Below are 22,761 nucleotides of genomic sequence, written 5' to 3'. Positions count from 1 at the left end.
TATTAAAATTCGGAGTTCGATCCTTGTGATAGGATAGTTCATACATTTAATTATGCAGCTTTATATTGTCAACTTAATATAGGGTAGTAAGTTTTCATTCACGTTATCAACTGAATATAAAGTAATATGTTTTTATTCACGTTATCAACTGAATATGAAGTAGCATATTTTTATTCATGTTGTCCAATGAATATAATGTAGTGTATTTTATTCACGTTGTTAACTGAATATGAAGATGTATATTTTTATTCATGTTGTCCAATGAATATAATGCAAAATTAAGTAAGTTTTTTAAACTTTTATTGTTACTTATGAAGTTCTTTTAAAATTATTTATAATTTGTATTCAGTATTTCTAATTGGGTACTTCGATTGGTTATATTTATTTAAAACAGTAAGTTTAATGTTTAAATAAATAATAATCAGTTAATAAATTAACAAACTATCCTGTAAAGTTAGAAAAGTATTAATAAAAATAGTTCGATTAGTTTTGTTTCTATTTGCTATTTTTTACACATTCTTAAATAGAATAATTTACCCAACTTAGACTAAACATAATAAGTTGTACTTTTAGAGACAGAATTAGAATATTTTAATTGGAACTATTGTTAAGAACTCGTGAAATTGCTTTACAGTAATTACTCGAGTTAAAATTTATTTTTCCATGGGTATACAATTTAATGCCTGCCAAAGCTAGGTATGTTTTCAACTTACTTGTAAAATTCATTTACAAAAATCTTTAGTAAAAATTTACAAGAATTAAAGATGAAGGAGTAATAATTTTTGAATTAGTCTTCCAGTAATAAATTATTAGATATACGAAACAAGAATAAACATTTAATGTTTTCCTTTGGTCACAAAGGTCACTACTTTCTAAGATTGATATTTAGAAAAGTTATTTATATATGATTAAAACTTATCTTTTGTTTTGATTTACAGTCAGGAAAACTTGAAGCTTTGGAAATTAAACTTAGCAACAAATACATACTTCACTTACTTCTCATTAGTCAGTTTGTTTTTATAATTGCCATATTCTTCCACGAGCATGTAGAAAACATCTTATTATTTCCAACTTATGAATTGTTTATTACATATATATATGACCATATACGTAAAAATATGACCATGTAACGTTTCGACTCTTTTACTTAGATCATTCTAAGATATAAAACAACGAAAATTAGGCTTAATAGAAAAATAATTTAATTATTTAAGTAAGTATTTTACTAATAAAGTTAATAATTGTGATACACTTTTATGAAAAAAGTGTATTTAAAATAAATTAAATGTATAGGATGACTGTGTCATACTGAACACAGGAGAGATTTGCTACTGGAATAAACTTTCTTTGAATAAAATTAGAATGTTTACAATTGCACATAATAGTGAATCATTAGTGAGTAGGTTATCAGATGCTTAATTTCATGTCTACGAATTTGGATCGCCTAACTGGGTGGACTTAAAGGGATGTTAACTGGCCTAAGTGATATTTCCCTGTGATTGTGGATACAGACAGTAAAATGTCGTTTAGAGTTTCTACTACAAGTGACGTTGCAGTCATCACGCGTATATTTACAGACAATCTGAGAACGCAAAAGATAAGTACACGATTCTGCATCTTAAAGAGCTGTTTTAATCTAAAGAACGGTTTGAAAATAATTTTCAGTTTGACTTATGATTAAAAAATGCTTAATAAAGACTTAAATTATTTAGAAATATCCTGATTATGTTTTCAGTTACTATTTTGGGGTAACCATCTAACAACAGTATTCATGGAGAAAAAGCTCATATTACAAAATAAAATAAATTGAACAAATATCAGTGGTTTGGATCAGTGACATTTTGTTAGGTTGATATATCTTACGGTATAAAGCAATCAAACTGGGTAAGCTGTCCTGTGAAAGTTTCTTTGTACATATTGAGGTTAAAAAGCTTTGAGCATTAACTAATACTTCTATAAAAACGTATACTGCTCTTCCATTTTGCAGGAAAGTTTTATATAAGAATGTTTCTAGTGTAGGTATTCACAATTATATTGAACTTTGTCTTTTAACCGAAAAATGATGAAAGTTTTATTGCCGTAGCGTTTGTAAAATATTGGATTGACGTTCTCTGGGCAGTTGTTCAACCGAGATTGTGCATTGAGGTTAAGAAAAATAGAAGCTAGGTTAGTTTCTAGCGAAGAACCCATAGCCACTCCATTAATTTGATCATATCGCCTTCCATTAAAGGATTGTTTCTAGAGGGTGGATAATTAAGGATCCACGTTGCTCCTTGGTTAAACCATAAAAGAAATAGTTTTATCCAAACAAACGTTGATGGTCTCATCCAACAGGATGTTTGTGAATAAAAATGTTATATCAAAGCTAACTATAAAACATTCAGGAAGAGATTGCACTAACAAATGATGTGAGAGCAGAGCAGTAATTTATTTAAATGTTAACTGTTTAAAAATAGATAATAAGAAACTGGATAATCTGTTACAGGACATTTCTGTTGCTGAAAGGATAGAACATGATAGATGGTTCTGTTTATGGACTTTAACAAGACTCTACATTGTACCGGGATGTGATCTGCAAAAATTCGTTTCTTTGAGCACATTATCAGTAATAGTGTTTATGTTTCTAATAAATCAATATTATGTATGATGAAATTATTATGATGTTCAGACTTCTGACGAAACTATTTTTTGTGTTAGCGCTACTCTAATGTGTCGGGTAAAATTGATTTGGGTGCTATCAATTTATAACATACCTTTTGGAACTGATTATGGTGCTAAAAGCTACTCTAATTTCTGATTTGCCTGGTCGAAGTGATTTTGGTGCAGGTACTAAAGTGTAATTAGAGCCTCTGATGCGTATGGTGAAACTTATTTCTGTGGTAATGCTCCTTGGAGTTTTAATGTATGTGGTGTACCTGATTCTGGCATTAGTTCCATTCGAACATCTAAAGTACCTGGTGGAACAGATTTTGGTGCTTATTTTAGTGTGTAACTTGGACTTCTAGTGTGTCTGTTAAAATTGATTATGGTACTGAGACTACACAGACTTCTAATGTATCTAGTTGTCAGGGTTTTATGTATACAGGCTGGAATTCTTATATTATATGCATGTTTATCTGTTGGGTTTGAGAACCTTAGGTCGACTGGCCCTGGCCCTGTTGTCATTCCTGGATCTTTCTACTTTCTGTTGGGTGAGCTTGACAATCTCGATATGTGCACTTATTCTTTCTATTTTCAGTCTTTTGTTTCTCGCATTTTTCTCTCTCTTTTCTGTCTTTCTTCCTATCTTATCTATCTAAACTATTCTTTCTCTAGTTGTTATTTTAGCAAACTTTCGTAGCTCACTATGTTTTAATCCAAGATGCTCAACTCTTTCTATCCATTTATTAAAATCTGACATTCTTATATCGCGTAATCGTAATCTCTTAACTGTTTTCGCTACCACTAAATTGTGCATATACAGACCTATTTATTTCTGCTGTAGCTATTTTTTTCTTTTTTTATATGCCGCTTTTACCGCTGTGTAATCCTGATCGGCTTGTCATATGTCATATGTGTGCAGGCTTGGATTATTCAAGATATTGTGTCTGTGATCTGTTGGCGACAAATTCGAACAATAAACAGCCAGCACATAATCAATCCTCTTGTTTAAGAGAATATATTCAAAACAAGTTAACATGTGTGCAAAACTTCTTTGCAATATAGGATATCACAGTTTTATATAATAATAAATAATTCTATTTTTTGTCAAAAGTCAACTAAGGTTAATTTAATTACTTTAAAATCCAAGTGGCAAACGAACTGCTTTTCTACACTCTTATCACAATAGTATCAGTAAAAAATTTACTTATGTTATCTCCTGGGTTACCACAGTTGTATCCTGAACTTCAAATAATTGTCTCCTTTTCGTCAAAGCCCATACAGACAGATTCAATTACTTTACGACACCAGCTGACAAGACAAATTATTTTCCTTATTTTTAGCAAAGTGTAACACGCGCTATAAAATATCTCACATGATGACTAATCACCCATGCGCCATCTAGCTTCACGACTAACTAATTTTCTGACTTAACTGCACTTTTTCTCTACTTTACTTTGCTTGCGCTCGTTTAGCCGCCTATATTCATATGTTGTTCGCTGACGCCTCGAAATTTCTCTAAACTACACAAGTGATAGTTTAATAATATTGAGCTACGACCACAAAACAAATATCGAAGATTCAAGTAACGCGACGTCATTAAAATAGCTTAGACAAACTGTATTTGTAAACGCAGTATAAGGACTCGTACAGAGTTACGAAACGAAATTGGTAGATTCATCTCCAACATTGCTGTCATAAAATTCAACAATTATCAAATATTAAATCACAAAATAAATTAAATAATAACACATCCATAAAACAAGTTTGTACATACAACACTGACTGAAATGATTTTGGTGTTATGACCACTTGGACTTCTATTGTGTGACTTATGTTGATTTAGTCTTAATTTTTTAATTTTATCTTGCATGTCTCTGAAGATAGAATGTCAATATACAGTTTTACAGCCGAAATATTATAAAATATTGAAAAAATTAATCTATCCTGATCAAAAATCAGACGATCATTAGCAAAATAACTCAAGTTTAATAAATTTGGCATTTTACATTGTTACGTTTCAAAATGCCACTAGTGGTACTTACATTACGTTCAAAATTAAGTAACATTTTTTGAATTGTTAGCTTGTCGATTGAACAAGCCAGATTCATGTTTCAATTTTTTTAATTATTTAACTAGTACAAACTTGATATAAAAGTTGTAACTTCGTATTAACTGTTAACTTGAAAAATAAGTAACAATTAATCCTCCTTTTTTTCCTCAGAACATGTGTAATAATTGCATATGACCTATTAAAGCTCTCAAACCATATGTAGTTTTTCATTACAGTTGACGTACTGAAGTTACCTTGTAGATATTTTAAATCCTGAATTTTACCAACCTTTTGATAGTTTAAAACGATTCATTGAAGCTCTGTTACAGAAAGTTTAGAGAAAGCTTACAGTTCATATCACTGTTAGAGAAAGCTTACAGGTTCATATTCACTGTCACAGAAAACTTACAGGTTCATATTCACTGTCGCAGAAAACTTACAGGTTCATATTCACTGTCACAGAAAGCTTACAGATTCATATTCACTGTCATTTTACTCTCTTTTTTTTTTCAGATGATGTTTTGAAACGTTGTTATGAAAAGTATGGATGTTTCTCGATCGGAGAGCCCTTCCTTTCTGTTTATCGTCCAATCAACATGTTTCCTTACCCTCCTGATGCCCTCAATGTCCATTTTCTTTTAACGTCTAGAGAAAATCCTAACCACTTTCAGATAATAAACACGGACGACACTTCCAAGTCAGATTTGGATCCTGATAAGCCAATAAAAGTTCTGGTGCATGACTATCTGGAAGATGTTAATCACCCATGGTTGTCGGTTTGTAAAGCTTCTTTAGTTGAGATTATGATAAAATTCCGATTATGAACCAGAAGTAAGACAGATATAATCTTAAACATTGTAAACGTTAGAATCTGTGAGTCTATTTTAATATTTTCCGTGTTGATAAAGTCGAGAAATGAACTTTGGAATTCAATTTCCGTGTATAAAAGCCAATAAGGCTTATTCAAACTTGAGCAACATTAATTCGAAGTGTTTATTTGAATAAAATCTCATCTGTTTTCTGAGTAACAGGTTTTGTTTTTGACTTTTTGAAAAACATTCTTAGTAAACTTTGTATAAATTCTGAAAATTATAATAAAAATTAGAATATAACAAAAATCTCTATTTTTTTTCTAAGTTTTGAAATATGTTTTTAAAACTTACAGCAAATGATACAAGAATTGCTTACTCATGACGATTACAACATTATATCTGTGGACTGGTCAAGAGGTTCCACTTCCTCTTACACTCAGACAGTGGCGAATGCTCGCATGGTTGGCGCTATTATAGCAGAATTTTTGAAGAATTTGGAAGTAAGTATGTGTTCTACTAATGTCTGGGATTAGACAAAAGTAATTTTTTTGCAAAATATGAAAGTTTTTCTCGGAATAATAAACTTATTTATCTAATATGTTGTTTATTGTCAAAGTACATTACAGTTATATATAAATTAGGATACCTATGACTTAGGATTAAATTAACGTACGTGTAAATTGTTTATCAAATTACTTTTTGATTAATTATAGCTTTTGGAACATCAAAAGTTTGCATATATCAAGACGATTTCCAAATTAGGTTACTAAGACATTCTCATTTAGATGTTTCTGGTATCCAAACGTCAGTATTGGAAAGTCAGTGTAAAACAAGACGAAAACAAATAAGTAATCCCAAATTGGGAATAACTGCTGTACCCTTTTATTAGAGTAATCAATTTCCAGTATATTAAGTTTAAAGTAGTGAAATAAACAAAATATTATTTTCCTCTAAACGTCGAAAACGAGTATTTTCATTGCAAAACGAAAATATATTCACATAAGAGGTGAACTAAGACTAAAGAAGATATCTTAAAACAGTTATTTGATATTTTGTTTTAAACTTTAGGTGGCTCCTACAAATATTCACATTATAGGCCACGGCGTAGGAGCCCATATTGCTGGTTATACAGGAGAAAGAGTTCCAGGTTTGGGTAGAATAACGGGTGAGTCAAAGACCTAAAAGTGTTCACACAGAAACTACGACCTCTTAATTATTGTGAGAACTACAAGTTGCTATTCCTTATTTTCTTAAAAATATAAAAACCTAATATTCTTGCCAAACTTTAGTAAAGTAATAACTGAATAATTTTTTAAAGAAACGTTTAATGGGTTTTATCGCAAAATAAAGAAAGGGCTAAAATTTAAAATTTGTCAAGTCTTTCACTCTTAAAATATTTATGGTTATAATAGTTGTGGAAGAAAGATCATGCACCTTTCAAATGTATCTCACATTTTTCCTAGGACTCGATCCCGCTGGACCATACTTTCAAAAAACCGATCCAAAAGTTCACCTTGATCCTTCCGACGCCGAGTTTGTTGATGTTATACACACTAAAGACAAAAAATTCTTTGTGAACGGCAGAGGTGAGAAATCTTAAAAGGAATGTAAATAATATTTTTATACTACAAGTTTCAAGTTATTTCTCAAGCGTTGTCTATAAGTTTAAAATAAAATAAAAATTGTAATGTTGCATATTAAGGACAAAGATACGCAAACCGCTTCTGTGCACTACCCATCACAGGTATCGAAACCTGGTTTTTAGGAGTATAATTCCACAGACATACTTCTGTGCTTCTAGGGAGTCCCCCGCTAATAAAGCGGTAAGTCTACGGATTTACAACGCTAAAATCAGGAGTTCGATTCCCCGTCGGTGGGCTCAGTAGATAGCCCTATGTGGCTTTGCTGTAAAACAACGCACACACACACGTTTCTACGGGACAAAAACTTGTAATAACTTTACAAGTTTCAAGTTAATCTTCAGACGTTTTCTAAAAGAAATAAAAATTACAATAAAATTAAAAGATTCAAGTTTTCTAACAGATGGAAATTTCAAAACAAGGATGTTTAATAGCATTACAAGTTTAAAGTTATTTGTCAAGTATTTTTAAAATGTGGAAAAATTAAAACTTAACCGTAGAAAAGGGTAATAAAACTTCAAATTTTAAATGTTTTCTAACAAGGAAGAAATAAAATGAAAAAGAACAATAATATGGAAAGTAATACCAATTTCATATTATATTTCAGATTTTTTTCTTAAGGAAATATTACAAAAATCAGACTGTCATGAAGCTTCCTATACACAAAAAAATTGGCCAGGTGGTTACGGCGTACAATTCTTAATCTGAGGGTCGCGGGTTTGAATCCCGTCCCACCAAACATGCTCGCCCTTTCAGCCGTGGGGGCGTTATAATGTGACCATCAATCCCACTATTCTTTGGTAAAAAGGTAGCCCAAGAGTTGGCAGTGGGTAGTCATGACTAGCTGCCTTCTCTCTGTCTTACACTACTAAATTAGGGACGGCTAGCGCAGATAGCCCTCTCGTAGCTATGCGCGAAATTTAAAAAGAATTTAGCTGTGTAAGACTAGATGGAAGGCAGCTAGTCATCACCACCCATCGCCAACTCTTCGGCTACTCCTTTACCATCGCATAGTGGGATTGACCATAACTTTATAACACCCCCACGGCTGCAAGGGCGAGCATGTTTGGTGTGACGAGGATTCGAACCAGCGCTCCTCAGATTGCAAGTCGAGTGCCTCCTTAACCATCTGGCCATGCCAGGCGAATACTGAACTAACAATAATGATGACTAGCTGCCTTCCCTCTGGTCTTACACTACTAAATTAGGGACAGCTAGTCCAGATAACCCTCGTGTAGCTTTGCGCGAAATCCATAAACAAGCACACAAAACATATATACATGATTGATTGACTCCCTTCGTTTTTATGGGCGTTTTTACCAAATTTATTACACATGTCTAAATTGCACTTTTTTATCTTTTCTTACTTATGGCGACTCTCTACCTCAAAATAATAATTCATGATAAAAAGTAACATTTTCTCATTTACTGGTATGTTAATATTGCTACATTTGTGAGATTTTCACACATATTCAAATAATCAATTTCACTATTTTCAACCTTTCAACTCAATTAAGTATAGGCATGGCTGTAGAGGAAGTGTTTATAAAGATTGTATGTTTTAAAAAAAAGAACTTTCGGAATATTTTAAGCTCGAATTGTACTTATTTTATCTGTTATTTTTTTATTTTTATTTTTAGAAATCGATCAGGTGGAACCAAGTGGTCATCTGGACTTCTATCCAAACGGGGGCAAGAAGCCAAGTGGTTGTAGCAACACCATTGGTAAGTATTACGTATTACGTGTAAAATAACAGTTACTATGTTTGTACAAACACGGTTACTTCAAAGATTAGTTTGTTATATTTCTTATAATGTTTGTTGTCTTTGATAGAAAACAGAATAATACCCAGGATTTTTTTTTTCTCTTATTCGTTCCGTGTCTAATACAGGTCATTTAGGCAATTGCGAAACCGTTCCTTCTTGGAAGCTTTTCACGGAATCCATTAATACCGATTGTCCGTTCTACGGCTACGTTTGTGACAGTTTCACGAACTTCACGTCCGCCAAGTGTACAGATGGCTGTGGTGATCGCTCTCTCTGTGCATCGTTAGGTTTCAGAGCTAACGATTGGCAGCAGTACAAGAAAGCAGAACCTGTCAAGATGTATTTGTCGACTGACAAGAGTACACCAGCGTGTCGTAAGTTAAAAAAGACATAATCAAAACCTTTACACCAACCTGTCAACAATTATAACTTCACATAGGTGTGTAGTACGCAAAACTAAACCAAAAATATAAGTGCGGTTTTACACCAACATGTCATAAATTAATTTTTTAAACAAACGGAACTTTACACCAGTATATCCGAGATAAAAAAATCTAACATAAAGTAAATCGTACATCTATACAGTACTATGTAAAAGTGTTAGGACCAGAGAATATTTCATGTCGTTACAGAATGTAACTTTCAGCACTATGGTAATGCTTCACTGATTACTGATGACAACTGAATGTGCCAGAGTGAGAATACTTATCATTCTTTAGAATTATTATATACTTGTACCAAGGACATGTCGTAAGGATTCTGCTCGAATGAACATACTGATCAAATTTAGGGTATGAAATCACTGTCATGGTACCCCATGTAGTGCTTTAACTACATAGAAAGAAGCTAGCAAAGAACTATCATATGGTATCGGTATATATTTGGAAAAATTAATTTAATAGCACTCCACAAATAAACGTTGATACAAACAGTGTTGAAAACTGTATATTAAGTTTAGTTGTTATGCCACGCCTCATAAAGCGTAGAGAATGGTTAGTAAAGAAGATAGTTCGCATAGAAGATTTACGTGATGCGTGTGTTTGTGTGTGTTTTTCGTAAAGCAAAGCCACAAAGGGCTATCTGCTCAGCCCACCGAGGGGAATCGAACCCCTGATTTTAGCGTTGGAAATCCGGAGACGTACCGCTGTACTAGCGGCGGGCTTACGTGATGCAAGTTGGACGCTTCGATAAATTGCTGAAAACTTGAAATGCCTCCCAAACACTGTCAAGTACACCCTAGGTCGTGAAACGGGACAGATAGATTTGAAAATAAAAAAGGAAGCGGCAGAATACCTAAACTCAGTGATACTGATGTTAAGTATCGTCATTTATGCAGCCTTTGGAACAGAAGGAAAATGTCACTGATCTCAAGCATGAGATAAACAACCATGTACCAAATGACAGAAACGTTTTCAGATCTGCAGTATCAAGAATACTCGGGATGAATGGAATATTTGGTCATGTAGCAGTTTAAAAACATTACTTTTGCACTGAACTATTGTAAAGAGAATGACATTTATTAAAAAATATATAAACCAAGCTGTTAGTAATTGGAAAATAGTGTTATGGGCGGATTACTCTAAATTTGAAATATTTGATTCAAAGCGTAGGCTGTAGAACCCACAAAAACAAAGGTAGATGATATTTACCTGAATGCATGACATCTACCATGAAATATGAGAAAGGCAGTGTGACGGTTTTGGGGTGTTTTACTGCTAAAACGACGAGAGATATTTGCAAAATAGATGAAACAATGGACCAGAGCAAGTACCATCAGATACAGATTTGTTGTGGTATACTAAGTAGTTTACGTATTATTGGTAAAGGATTCTACTAGCAAGAAGACAATGACCCTAAGCACTTATCTAACCTATGCAGAAATTATCTAAGATGGAATCTACTGGAGTCATTCAAATCGTGCAATTGCCTCCACTGATCTCCGATCTCAACCAAATTGTGTAAATCTGGTATTTGATAGGTCGAAACTTGACAAATCAAAAGTGACTTCCAAAAAACTTTATGGGAGTATATTAAAGACACTTGGAGTAAAACTTATTACGTATTATAATGTAACTCGGATGAGTCTTCTATTTATTACGTTATGTACATTAGGTATTATGATTTCAAATCGCCGGTTATTTTAATTTTAATTTAAAAGTTCATTAAATGTCATTATGTTTCAAATTTATGATATTTGCCAACAAGATTGATAGACACAATTATTTTTCTTAACACAAATCTATTTTAATATACAAACAACAATACAATTTATAATAATGGTTATTACGAATAATGGTTTATATACAAAAGTTTTACAAACTTACGTAAAGTACAGAGTTTTCTACCTAGTATGGAACTGAATTTTTTATTGACGGTGCACAGAGAATGAATTAATACTATGTTGATACACGTGTACACTTCTCTTAAAGGGAAAGATAGATAGCTTTATTCTGAGCTGGCCGCATGCAGTTTATAAACTCACTTTTTACCGAGGAAGATATCCAATGTCTTCGAAGAAATACTAACGTCGTAAATTAATTATTTGAAGATGGGTGGTTTATAATGTTCAAAATCTATAAACGTTCCTGATCAACTATCCATAGTTTTCCAATCAATAAGCATTTATCACAGCTATAATTTTCGAGATTTATAGTATACAAACTGTAACAAACCAACAGTATTATTAAATTGTCTCTTCGCATGTTGCAATTTATAAACCTTAAGGCGAGTTTCTAGAAAGTTCAGTTAACCCAATAATACTGGTAGTTACTTATATATACATTGCTGGTTCTTGAGGCTCGAGAACAGTCTACAAATTTAGATAGCAGGTGGTACTTGCGCAATACACATTTAACAATATACATCACACGCATTTCTAAATATATATTAATCTGAGACGATGTGTTTGTGTGTTTTCTTATAGCAAAGCCACATCGGGTTATTTGCTGAGCCCACCGAGGGGGATCGAACACCTGATTTTAGCGTTGTAAATTCGTAGATATACTGCTGTACTAGCGAAGGACTAATCTGAAACGAACTTAGATATTAAAATAAATATATAACAGTAAACTCGTTACAAATCACAAAGGCCATTTTGATTAAATATGTTGCAACCATGCCTGAAAGACTGTTTGCACTGATTAAAGAAAAAAGAAGATACATAAAGTATTAACTGTTTGCTGAACTCATGCACTTCCACTGAGTTTTAATTGTACTAAATACGAAGATTTATAAAACTTTGTTGTTTTACCTGTGATTTACCTTCTACTGCTTTTGAAAGTAATCTGAAATCTACTTTTTGACTTTGCCCTAACACGTTTGTAGAGTATTGTATGTCAGTTCACAGCATCACAAACACCGATAGGTGGGTGTTTTCTTATAGCAAAGCCACATCAGACAGTCTACTGTGTCCACCACAAACATATGACGACCGGTGTATTAAATCTAGCCATGAAGTTTAACACTTTCAAGTGTCTATTTGATAAGACACTGTAGAGCTGTATGTAAGATAAAATTCCAAAGTAATTATTATGCGACATTACACTTTCCATGGACTAAATTTGTCCCAGACATCAAAGCAAGTTTAGATTTGGAATAAATTTGACACAAATATCAGAGAAAATTTTTGTTTTACAATGTATCTCAAATATAACACAATATCTTTCTTTTCAGGATATCATTATCACGTGAAAGCCAAGATTGCTGAGCATAAGACGGACGACAAGGAAGACAAAGCAGGTCCATTCCGAGGATTAATGACTCTTCGAATTACAGGTTCAAAAAAGCAGACACAACCATTTCAAACTACGTCAGTGTAAGAATCTAGCTCCATTCCTAGGAATCTATCAAATAATTTGATAATTGATTATAATTTTCCATTCATTTACAACATAATAATATTCTACTTGTGTCATAATACAGTCAGTAAACTCACGTGTTCAGATCTACCGGAGTAATGTTAAACAGTCACTATACACAAAACACATATCGCTTGATGGATATGAATCTCTTTGTCCTTGTATTCTAATTAAATGCAAATGCGGAATGAGTTATTAAGTTTTAAGTTCTTTTAAATCACAACACAGTAACCTAGATTAAATTTAGTGTAAAAACAATGTTAAATCATTGTGCCTAATTCATTATTCTATATTATACAACGAAACAACTGTTTAATTATTACATATTCATGTGTGTATATATATATATATATATATGCATACACGCTCTGGAATTAGGTTCCTGTATATGATGGGGGGACTTCCCATTTTGTATTTTCATTTTACCTTCTCTGGGCGTGACGACACATGATGGGGAGGAGAGGATTCTGACGATTGAGGGGTCTAACATGCTAGTCTGGTATTGAATTATTGTTGACATCTGGTTCTGTTGGGTTAGGATCAACTGAGTACGAGTGTTGGACGTTCTCAACGGGTGTTGTGAACATTGTATCTGATGCTGGTGTTTGGGTACAGTGCTCAAGAAACCCTGGCGTTGCTGCAGTATCCTTGTATGGCATTGAAATGCATCCCTTCCTGGAGCTCCATGGTCAATGTCATCAGTGGGCACTGAAATTTATTATCTTTATCATGGATACCCCAATCCATGAAAATAATAAAACTGAAGAAAAACAGAATGGATGACTCTGTTGCACAGTCGCTATTACAATGGGGTTTTACAATTGATTTCTCATTCTTCATTCATTATCTGATAAATCTTTAAAATAAATGTAATAATAGATGACAGATTTTCAGTGCCTCTTACAGAGTCGTTCTTCAACCAAATAATGAGTTTTTTGATGTCCATGGTTAAAAATAAATTACGAGTAAATATCTATTCCCATCTCTGTTCCTATCACTTCTTCAAGATGGTCCCCAGATTCACTTCCTTTGGCTCTGGCTTTTGACATCTGTTCTGGACTATCTTCTTCTTTGATCCCGAGATGATGGACTATTATTCTTCCACGCTCTCAGTCACTGGAATCTATGTCCACTGTCAGAGACCTGCCCACTCGACCCAGAGTAGGGCCCAATGATCTACAGACTTCCTTCTACTAAAGAAAAACGAAGTGGTTGAAACAGAAGAGGGTCTCCATCCAGTTCTTCTCCACCTAAGTAAAATGGCCACTTTGATACAGTGGAACTGTTTTGTTTTCCATTCTAATATGGATGACATTAAGGCTTTCATTGATTCTTATGACAGGTTATATGATGGACGAGTGCATGTAGGGGTGGTGCTGATGTTGATGGGAGGGGTCGTTCTGTAGAGTATATCCTCTTGGATTACAATATTTATCTCTTTAATACTGGTTCTTATAGTTATTTTCATGCATCTAGTCAGTCTTTACTGCTACTGATCTGTCTATCTGCTCCCCTTCACTTTACTCTTACTTTTCTTTGGGGTTGACAATGATCCATGGGGTAGTGATCACTTTTATTTTGTGAGAGACTGGTCATGGTTAATGCTATCTAACCCGTATGTCTTGATGAAAGCTGGCCAGGCCAAGTGGGCCTCTTACTTCTCTCCTCGAACTTGATCCTGCTGTCATCTGTAAGCCATCAATAGAAGACTGTGTGGAAGCAGTAACTGACGGTATTGTCCAAGCTGCTGCTCAATCTATTCCTAAACCTTCAAGACATTTTCTACTGTTTCCTCATCCATGGTAGAGTTCTGCCTGCTAAATGGCATGGAAGGCTAAAAACGAGCCTAGGGTATCTTTCATAGGTATCCCACACTTTCAAACCACATTGCTTTTCAGTAGGCCCATACCTGTGCTCGGCAGGTAAGACACTAAAGCCAGAAGAAATATTGAATTAAGCTCAGAATTAGCGTCTCTTTTACCTCCAGTTCTAATATCATATGGAGAAGATTCGGAAGATTAGTAGTCAAAATACTTAACTCCACTTTTAAACTTGCTTTCCAATGGCCAGGAAGTTACCGATGTCAAGAGCTTCACCGATACTTTTGGCGAAAGCTTTACTCATGCATCTAGCACTACTGTTTCTTCCATCACCTTCTTGGCCATAAAATCTCGGACAGAGTGATTGCATCTTTATTTTTGGACCAATAGTCCCTATGAATATAAACGCCTCTTTATACTGGTGGAACTTAAGCTTGCTCTTCATCGGTTTGGCAGTATTACCGTAGGAACTGATGATATGTACTACAAGATGCTGCGTCATCTCTCTCCTGCCTCTGTTACTATTCTTCGGATTGTTTTTAACTAGATCTAGGATGAACTTTTTCCTGGTGCTTGGTGCTTGGCTATTGTTTTCTCATTATCTAATCCTGGAAAGGATACCAAAATTACTTCTAACTATTATTTAATTGCTTTGAGGAGCTGTATCCGTAAGGTCTTAGAGAAAATGGTGAATGCTCATCTTATGTGGTTCATTGAATCAAACAACCTTCTCTTATCCATCCAATGTGTGTTCCAACGACAGTGCTCCATTGTGAACCACCTGATTCAACTTGAAACGTCAATCAGAGAAGCATTTCTCAAGCAACAACATCTTGTTTCTGTATTCTTTGACTGTGAGAAAGCTCAGAGTACTACAAAAGTACGGCATTTTACGAGACTTCCATTCATATAGTTTGTGTAGCAATTTACCCACTTTTGTATAGAACTTTTTAATGGCCTGGTGATTCCAAGTCCGAATGGACTCGACGCTTTCTCACTCTTTTTAACAGAAACGTGAAAGTCCCTCAGAGCTCTGTTTTGAGTGTCGCACTTTTCAGTGTAAAGATTAATGCTATCACTGCACAACTTCTTTCTGCTGTTGCAAACAGGCTCTATGTCGACGACTTTCACGTCTTATATCAGTCGTCGAGCATGAGGTTTATTCAGCAGAAGCTTTATACAGCCCTCAATCATTTGTTGAAGTGGACCAAAGAAAATGGTTTTACCTTTTCTTTCTTTAAAACCGTTTGAATGCACTTTGTCACCAATAAGGTATTCATTTTAATCCTCAGTGCTTTCTCCCCTTCACCTCCATCATTTGCAACTTTCTTTACAGTATTCTTTAAAACTGTGATCCTTACCACAGAATCCAACTTGGGGTTGTGTTTTCCTTCATCAGAATAGATGGTTTGCCATTCTTTCTTTTGGCTTTTGTGTCCAGCCACAGACAGTTGAACTTGGTGTGTCCTTAGATGACGTTGCTGTCTTCACTAGTCAGCCCATCTCACGATGGTTTATTACCATCCCCATCTGTAATCATTATTTGAGTCATCTGTGAAAGGCAGATACTTCAGATTGGAAGTATCGCCTTCTATTTGCCAAATATCTTTCGAAACATTTTTTCTATTTCAGTTTATACGGATGGTTCGAAATCAGATGACTCTGTGTGCTCTGCCATGATCTGTTCTGATTTATTGGTTGCTCAAAGGATCTATCTACAGAATCTGTACTCACTGCCGAGTTGTATACCAGTTCTCTTGCCTTTGATCACGTATAAGCTATGTAATTGTACTATTTATACCGATTCTTTTAACTCTCCACTTCCCTGGAATCGCTTCACTTTATTTCTCGTCGATATTCAAAACTGACCGGCCCATATTTTATCTTCCGTTTCTATCCAAATTTTCTAGATGCCAGGCCACGTCAGTATTCGCGGGAGTGAGCTTGTTGACAGTGCAGCAAAGTTCGTCTGCTCTGGTGCTGTCACATCACGGCCGTGTGTGTCCCATACATGGACCATAGTCCTGTGTTCAACACTCGGCTCCGCGCCAGTTGACAGTCGACTTGGAATGAGCAACGTGCTAACAAATTCTCCCAAATGAAAGCTTCAGTTGCTCTTTGGCTGTTGTTTTTCCATAAAGATCGGAAGTTGTCCTGACTAGGTTACACATTGGTCACAGTTTTTAAACTCATCGTTTTCTTTTATTTGCGACTGATGCAACAATGTGTGGTCTTTGGGACACTCAAGTTACAATATCCCACAACAATGTGTGGTCTTTGGGACACTCAAGTTACAATATCCCACTTTTACTGTGGTGCCGTCGTTACGACTTTAAACGATGGCACTATTTTAAACATGTTTTTACTATGGGTAAAAACTTGCGTTTTTAACACTCCTACGAAAAGTGGGGCCTAATAGGCCCCAGAGCAACTTGAAAGGTTATAATATTAGGCTAATAATTTTGTATTTAAATGAAATTGCCATTTAAATCCATTAGTGAATGGATTAACGAGATTCCCACTGTCCCTATCTACTATCTAGCGAAACCACAGCCAGGGGAACGGGCTTGGAGAAATCAGGACTAGAAACGTCTTTTCGTAGGAGTGTTAAACTTTCAAGGGCCATTGGTCTTTCTAATTCTATTTAATCTTCTTACCAGCTTTTTGAAGTTTCTTTAGTTTTACGTTTTTTTATATTTTATAACGATTTTACTTTTACGATTTTTTTTACCGGTTGTGTTACAAATTTCTTTCGTCATCTATTTTCTTTTCAATTTTATCTTCGATGAAGAAGGACTCAACAAATCCATAAGTATTATAACGTATATCGTTTCTTTCTGGTGAAATGACAGCTGTTTCCTGGATCAATACATATAATGTGTTCCCAGTACCTTCTTTTTCTCTACGCAACTTACTTAACTGAAGGAATTTGTTGCTTGGAGCGACTTTTTCTTATGTCTTAATTACGTATAAAATTTAAATGCTGGAATGTTTTTTTAGATAAAGTATTTCTCATTCTTTTCTGACAGAATTAGCATAAAAACAAACAAGACGTGTTTTCTTAAATGTAATTATTGTTGTTGTTTTTCTTGTGTCTCTACGGAAATGCAAAATCTAAAGTGTTTTATTTGACATGGGTGTGTCTTAAAGATACATTAAAAAGGAAAACAAATGTTGACGTGTAAAGTTCAATACAAAGTAATACAGCAGACGAGCGATGTATTACAATTGACTTTTTTTTTTTCTGTATCCTCACAGTGCCAGTACACAGACATGAAAATGTTAGTGTTGTTAATGAAATATATTACACAGAAATAAACATGTTTGTGTTGGTAATCAAATGTTTTTCTTTCTTCTCTCATAACAGATTTATTATACTGAAATAATAATGTCAGACTAATTTATATGTTCGTTTATCCAGACAGCGTAAGTACACAGAAACACGCGTATTGGGCGACTTTATTGCATATGATTTTTTCTTATATTTAGGCAGAATCAGTACAGACATAGTCAAATGCTTACGTAGTACATTATACAAGGTTTTGTGGTATTGTACTGTGTAAAGGTAGGTAAACAAAAATGCACAAATTGTCTGCTTCCTGATTAAATATGACGTGATTTTGTGGGTTTTCTGTACCTTGAAAAATTAATCACACGCACACACAAACATAAATGGAGGGCTGGCATATCATATGAGTTTTTGTTTTTTTTCTTTTGTATTCACGCAGTCAGTAAACAGAAGTACAATGTTGGACTGCTTTATCAGATATGTTTTTGTGTCTAAAAAGAGTACACTAAAATACAGATGTTAAACTGTTTTTAAATATATTCATTTTCGCATCGTGACAAACTCAAACGAAAATACAAATATTACAAATGGTTTCTTAAATAGGACTTTTCGTTGTGCTTTGACAGAATTATAAATGGTGATCTGGAACATAATATATTATATCTTTCTGGCGTCTTTACAGAGTCAATAATCAAAGATATAGATATTGGACTGATTTATCCGAAAAGACTTGTTACTTAATAAAAATTGCTAATCAAAAGCACAAACGTTGGCTGATTTTTCAGATGAAATTGATGTATTGTGTTTTGACACATTTAAAACACAGTATTACAAAGGGTTGCATAATTCATCAGATTTTTACCCTCTTGTCTTGAGATATTTAATATAACTAAGCCCAATTAGCGCAGTGGTATTTCTACATACTTATACCTCTAAAAACCAGGTTTCAATACCAGTGGTAAGCAGAACCCAGACAACCCTTTGTGTAACTTTGTGCTTCATAACAAACAATAGTCTTGTGTTTTGACACATTCAGTACATAAAATATGTTCAGACAAGTTTATCACATGCGACAGTTTCTTCCATTATAATAACCAAATATAATTTTTACACTCATTTTTTTCGTATAATTTCTTTATCCTCCTTGTATATTGACAGATTTATATAGAACAAAAATATAAGTATTGAATTTATTTGGCATATTTCCTTTTCTCATTAAGTCTTTACATATTAAATAAAAGGAAGTATAAATGTTCAACTAGTTTATCAGAAATGACTTTTTTCATTAAGTTCTTACATATTAAATACGAAGAAGTATAAATGTTGAACTGGTTTAGCAGGTATAACTCTTTATCACTCAGGTTTTGTACAATTAATTATAAATGTCGTCGTGACTTTGCAGAATTAATACATGAGAAAAGGAAATATTTTACTGGTTAATTCAAAATGATGTTTTTATCATATTTTCCCGATGGCCATACCCAGCTATAGAAATGTTTATAAAACTAGTCATTTGCTGTTAAACATAAATTAATTTAATTAAAGATTTATTAATTAAATTGTTTTTGGTTAATTAATTTGAATGCCTTAATGTTTTTTATTTTATTTAATTCTAGCAGTTTTTTCTTGTTTCTCTTTTATATTTTATATTCAAGTATTAAGAAAAATTAATTGTTACAAAATTACTCCTTTCATTAGACCTGTGTTGTTCTCGCCTGAGAAAGAGGTTGAGTTTTTGCTTAGTTCAACTGACCTTGGAAGTATTAACCGTATTGATGCTGAATGGAAACCTGTGAATACGCCTTTTGGCAATTTCCACCACAATAGGCAAGGCAGCTTCGCTCCTTTCAATGTCAAACTCTCAGCACTTCCTGTAGAAAGGTTTGAAGTAAATAACTTGGAAAGTGGAATCAGGTAAACATTTTATTTAATTACGCGAATTTCCTGAAAAATAAGCGCAAGAAGGAATTCTTAGGTTTAGAGAGAAGTCGAACATTAATTGAGTCTTTAAATCAATATTGGTTATGTAGATTTGAAAACAAAATACGTGGTGTGATAGTATTTAACTTTAGGTAAAGAGCAAACATGAAGTTAAAATGCAGTATATTTTAGTTATGTGGATTAAAAGGGAGCAACTATTATTTATATTACATAAACATATAAATGTATTTAATTAGCTTCAAGGAAAATGAAAAAAATATTTAAAATAATCTTAATGGATAACTTGGGCTTATAATGGTAGTAATAGTTAACTTTAGGTGTAAAGTGGTAATAATAACTAACTTTAAGCGTATAATGGTAATAACTTGCTTTTATCATTGACTGAAGTTTAGCTTTGACAGTTAAGCTATTTATCATTGTATAACTAGCGATGATAGTTTAATTATTATCGAGTACCTAATGGTCAGATTTTACTGTATTTATTGAAATCTTATTTCATTGGCTCAACTTTTCTGTTGTAGTATAGTGTTGACGGTTTAGTTTTTTATATTTTATTCTAACTATCCGTGACTAGTGTTGTCAGTTCTATCTATCAGTATTTATTGCTGACAGTTCAGTCTGTTTATCAGTGTTTGGAGATAAAGTAAGATAAGTAACCCACTACGTTTACGTTTTCAAAAAAAAAATATTTTTTTCGTTAAAAGTGTCGATAAATTTTGGTGTCATGAAATGACACATGAAATGCTCACATGTCGGTATGAACCTCTGACAAACAAACATACTAATTCTTTAATTTTGTCACATTTCTTTTAGGACAAAATTTTGCTCACCTGGAGAACCAGATCTTTATCCAAATGAAGTGAAACCTTTCTTTAAGAGCGAGGAGTGTGTATAGTTCGGAAAATAATTAAATGAAATATACAAACAAAATTGTTGCTCCTTAAAAACAAAGACTGAAATTATTGATAGTAGTTGCAAAAACAAATTAGTGCCTCTCTTCTGTGAATTATTTGTATTATCTTCTGTAATTATTTGTAATATTTTCTATAATTATTTGTATTATTACGTTATTTTTCTCCTCAGGTTGGTAATAAAGTAGCTACATTTCTTATCGTTCACCTAAAATTGCTTATACTTTCAATTTTAAGATTTTGATGCAGTATAGAATTACTGTATTTGTACGATTTAACTGCTTTACTATTTTTACACCTCTCTGTGATATGTAACTTTCGTAAGCAACTTTTCTTAATGAACATTTACAAAACATTTCACATTAGACTGATCGTATCTTCGCCCCTGTTTTCTATGCTTTCAATAATAGAACTACCTTGGTGATAACAGCACTCTTTTATTATGTAATAAGTCAGTTTGCACACTGGATTTATTTTTGTTATGTAAACATTCTCTCGCACATTTTCTTGATGTCATCTAAAATAAACATACATGTTCAATTGGTACTGAGTGTTCTTTCCTTGCTGGTACATAAAACAACATGTTCTTACATTTATAACTTGTATTTGTAATTATAATACTAAAACATTACACGTTTAAAATAGTGTTGGATTGATGCTGTTGTTTTACATAACCTTTGCTATGCACACATTGCTGTTTTAATTTCGTACTTTGATTTTTATATACCCTTCCATATACATACATTGTAGTATTAAATTTAAATTTTCATACAACCCACTTTCCTACACATATAGTAGTGTTACACTCCTATCTTTATTCTTTATTAACACGTACACATTTCAGGCACTTTTTATTTAATAAATAAGCATTAAAAATACCATATTTTATTAATATTTATTCTATGTTTTTCATCAAACATTCGTTACCACAACCCACTTTTTTAACTATTTTACTTACCCTATTGTGATGTTAATGTTACTACCGTTGTTTCATTGTTACTTAACATAAATTATAGTTCAAATTATTATTTATTTACTAAATTATCATTAAATACAACACTAATGAACTAACAGTTTTCTCTTAATCTGTATAAAAAATAGAGTGTGTTTCTGATATTTATTAATGTTACCTTCATTAAACATAACGCTTTTGTACTGATTCTATTTTTACTTTATTTTTATTACGACTATGTGTGATAATTGCACTTCTTTCTTTTAATTATTAAACACGTGCTATTATATTGTCACTATTTTTATATAAGTATTAGGTTAATATTGTTATAATGATGATGTATTATTTAGATTGTTGTGATATTTATTTTCTCAGTAAACTGATCTGTAAAATTTTCAAAATTACATTATTATTGGAACATTGTTATTGTGGATCTGAGATATTAACATTATCTTTTCAATATAAACGTTCATTCTTACGTATTCTTTGTTACCTAATGTTTTCGTCATACATAAATATGTAGAAAGTTTTAAACTTTAGGAAAATGTATCTTACAAAATACTTAAATATTTTTACGATTCATTAAAAATCCAAGCCAATTATAAACTTAAAACATTTTCCTAATTTTCAAAAAACATTATTCAAAACAAAAACTGGAGCAGAGAAAACTGGTGATTAAAATATTCATAACCTAAATCAATCTTGTACCTCCTCAAAGGTTTACTGCAAATTATCATAAATATGCCATCGACATAACCTGCAGTTGAATATGTGACTTTGTTTTATGAAGTTTAGCTCTATATGAAGGGTTAACGTATTTTGAGTTTACTAACTTCAATGTACAAATTTTTATTTTTTTTCTAAATTGCCATTTTCTTAAAGTTTGAAAAACTATTTGATATTATTTCCACTCATAACTCATTAAGATAACTGGCACACATTGTAATGTATCATGTAACGTTTGGACAAAATGTTAAATTATCTCCCGCATATGGTTAACTTCTGTATTTATTACAGCCACAACTTTGTGTTGGAAATTTCGAGGCCGAGTAAGGCACAGTAGTTGGCAAGTTGTAAAAT

General features: G+C 33.0%; 1 protein-coding gene across 1 annotated transcript in view; it reads left to right on the top strand.

The window, feature by feature from the left end:
• Positions 1-21,275, top strand: part of LOC143249575 (pancreatic lipase-related protein 2-like) — a 37,742-nt gene extending 16,467 nt beyond the window's left edge. Inside the window, exons 2-10 of the mRNA XM_076499678.1 lie at positions 5,207-5,469; positions 5,859-6,005; positions 6,574-6,670; positions 6,969-7,091; positions 8,786-8,869; positions 9,037-9,285; positions 12,584-12,725; positions 19,576-19,791; positions 20,632-21,275. Coding sequence (XP_076355793.1) covers positions 5,207-5,469; positions 5,859-6,005; positions 6,574-6,670; positions 6,969-7,091; positions 8,786-8,869; positions 9,037-9,285; positions 12,584-12,725; positions 19,576-19,791; positions 20,632-20,713 — 1,403 coding nt within the window. The 3' untranslated portion in view covers positions 20,714-21,275. The remainder of the gene's footprint in view (positions 1-5,206; positions 5,470-5,858; positions 6,006-6,573; positions 6,671-6,968; positions 7,092-8,785; positions 8,870-9,036; positions 9,286-12,583; positions 12,726-19,575; positions 19,792-20,631) is intronic.
• The last annotated feature ends 1,486 nt before the right edge of the window (positions 21,276-22,761 follow it).

Source organism: Tachypleus tridentatus, chromosome 4, assembly GCF_004210375.1.
Source record: "Tachypleus tridentatus isolate NWPU-2018 chromosome 4, ASM421037v1, whole genome shotgun sequence".
Classification (NCBI taxonomy): domain Eukaryota; kingdom Metazoa; phylum Arthropoda; class Merostomata; order Xiphosura; family Limulidae; genus Tachypleus; species Tachypleus tridentatus.
This window is presented reverse-complemented; position numbering and strand designations above follow the sequence as displayed.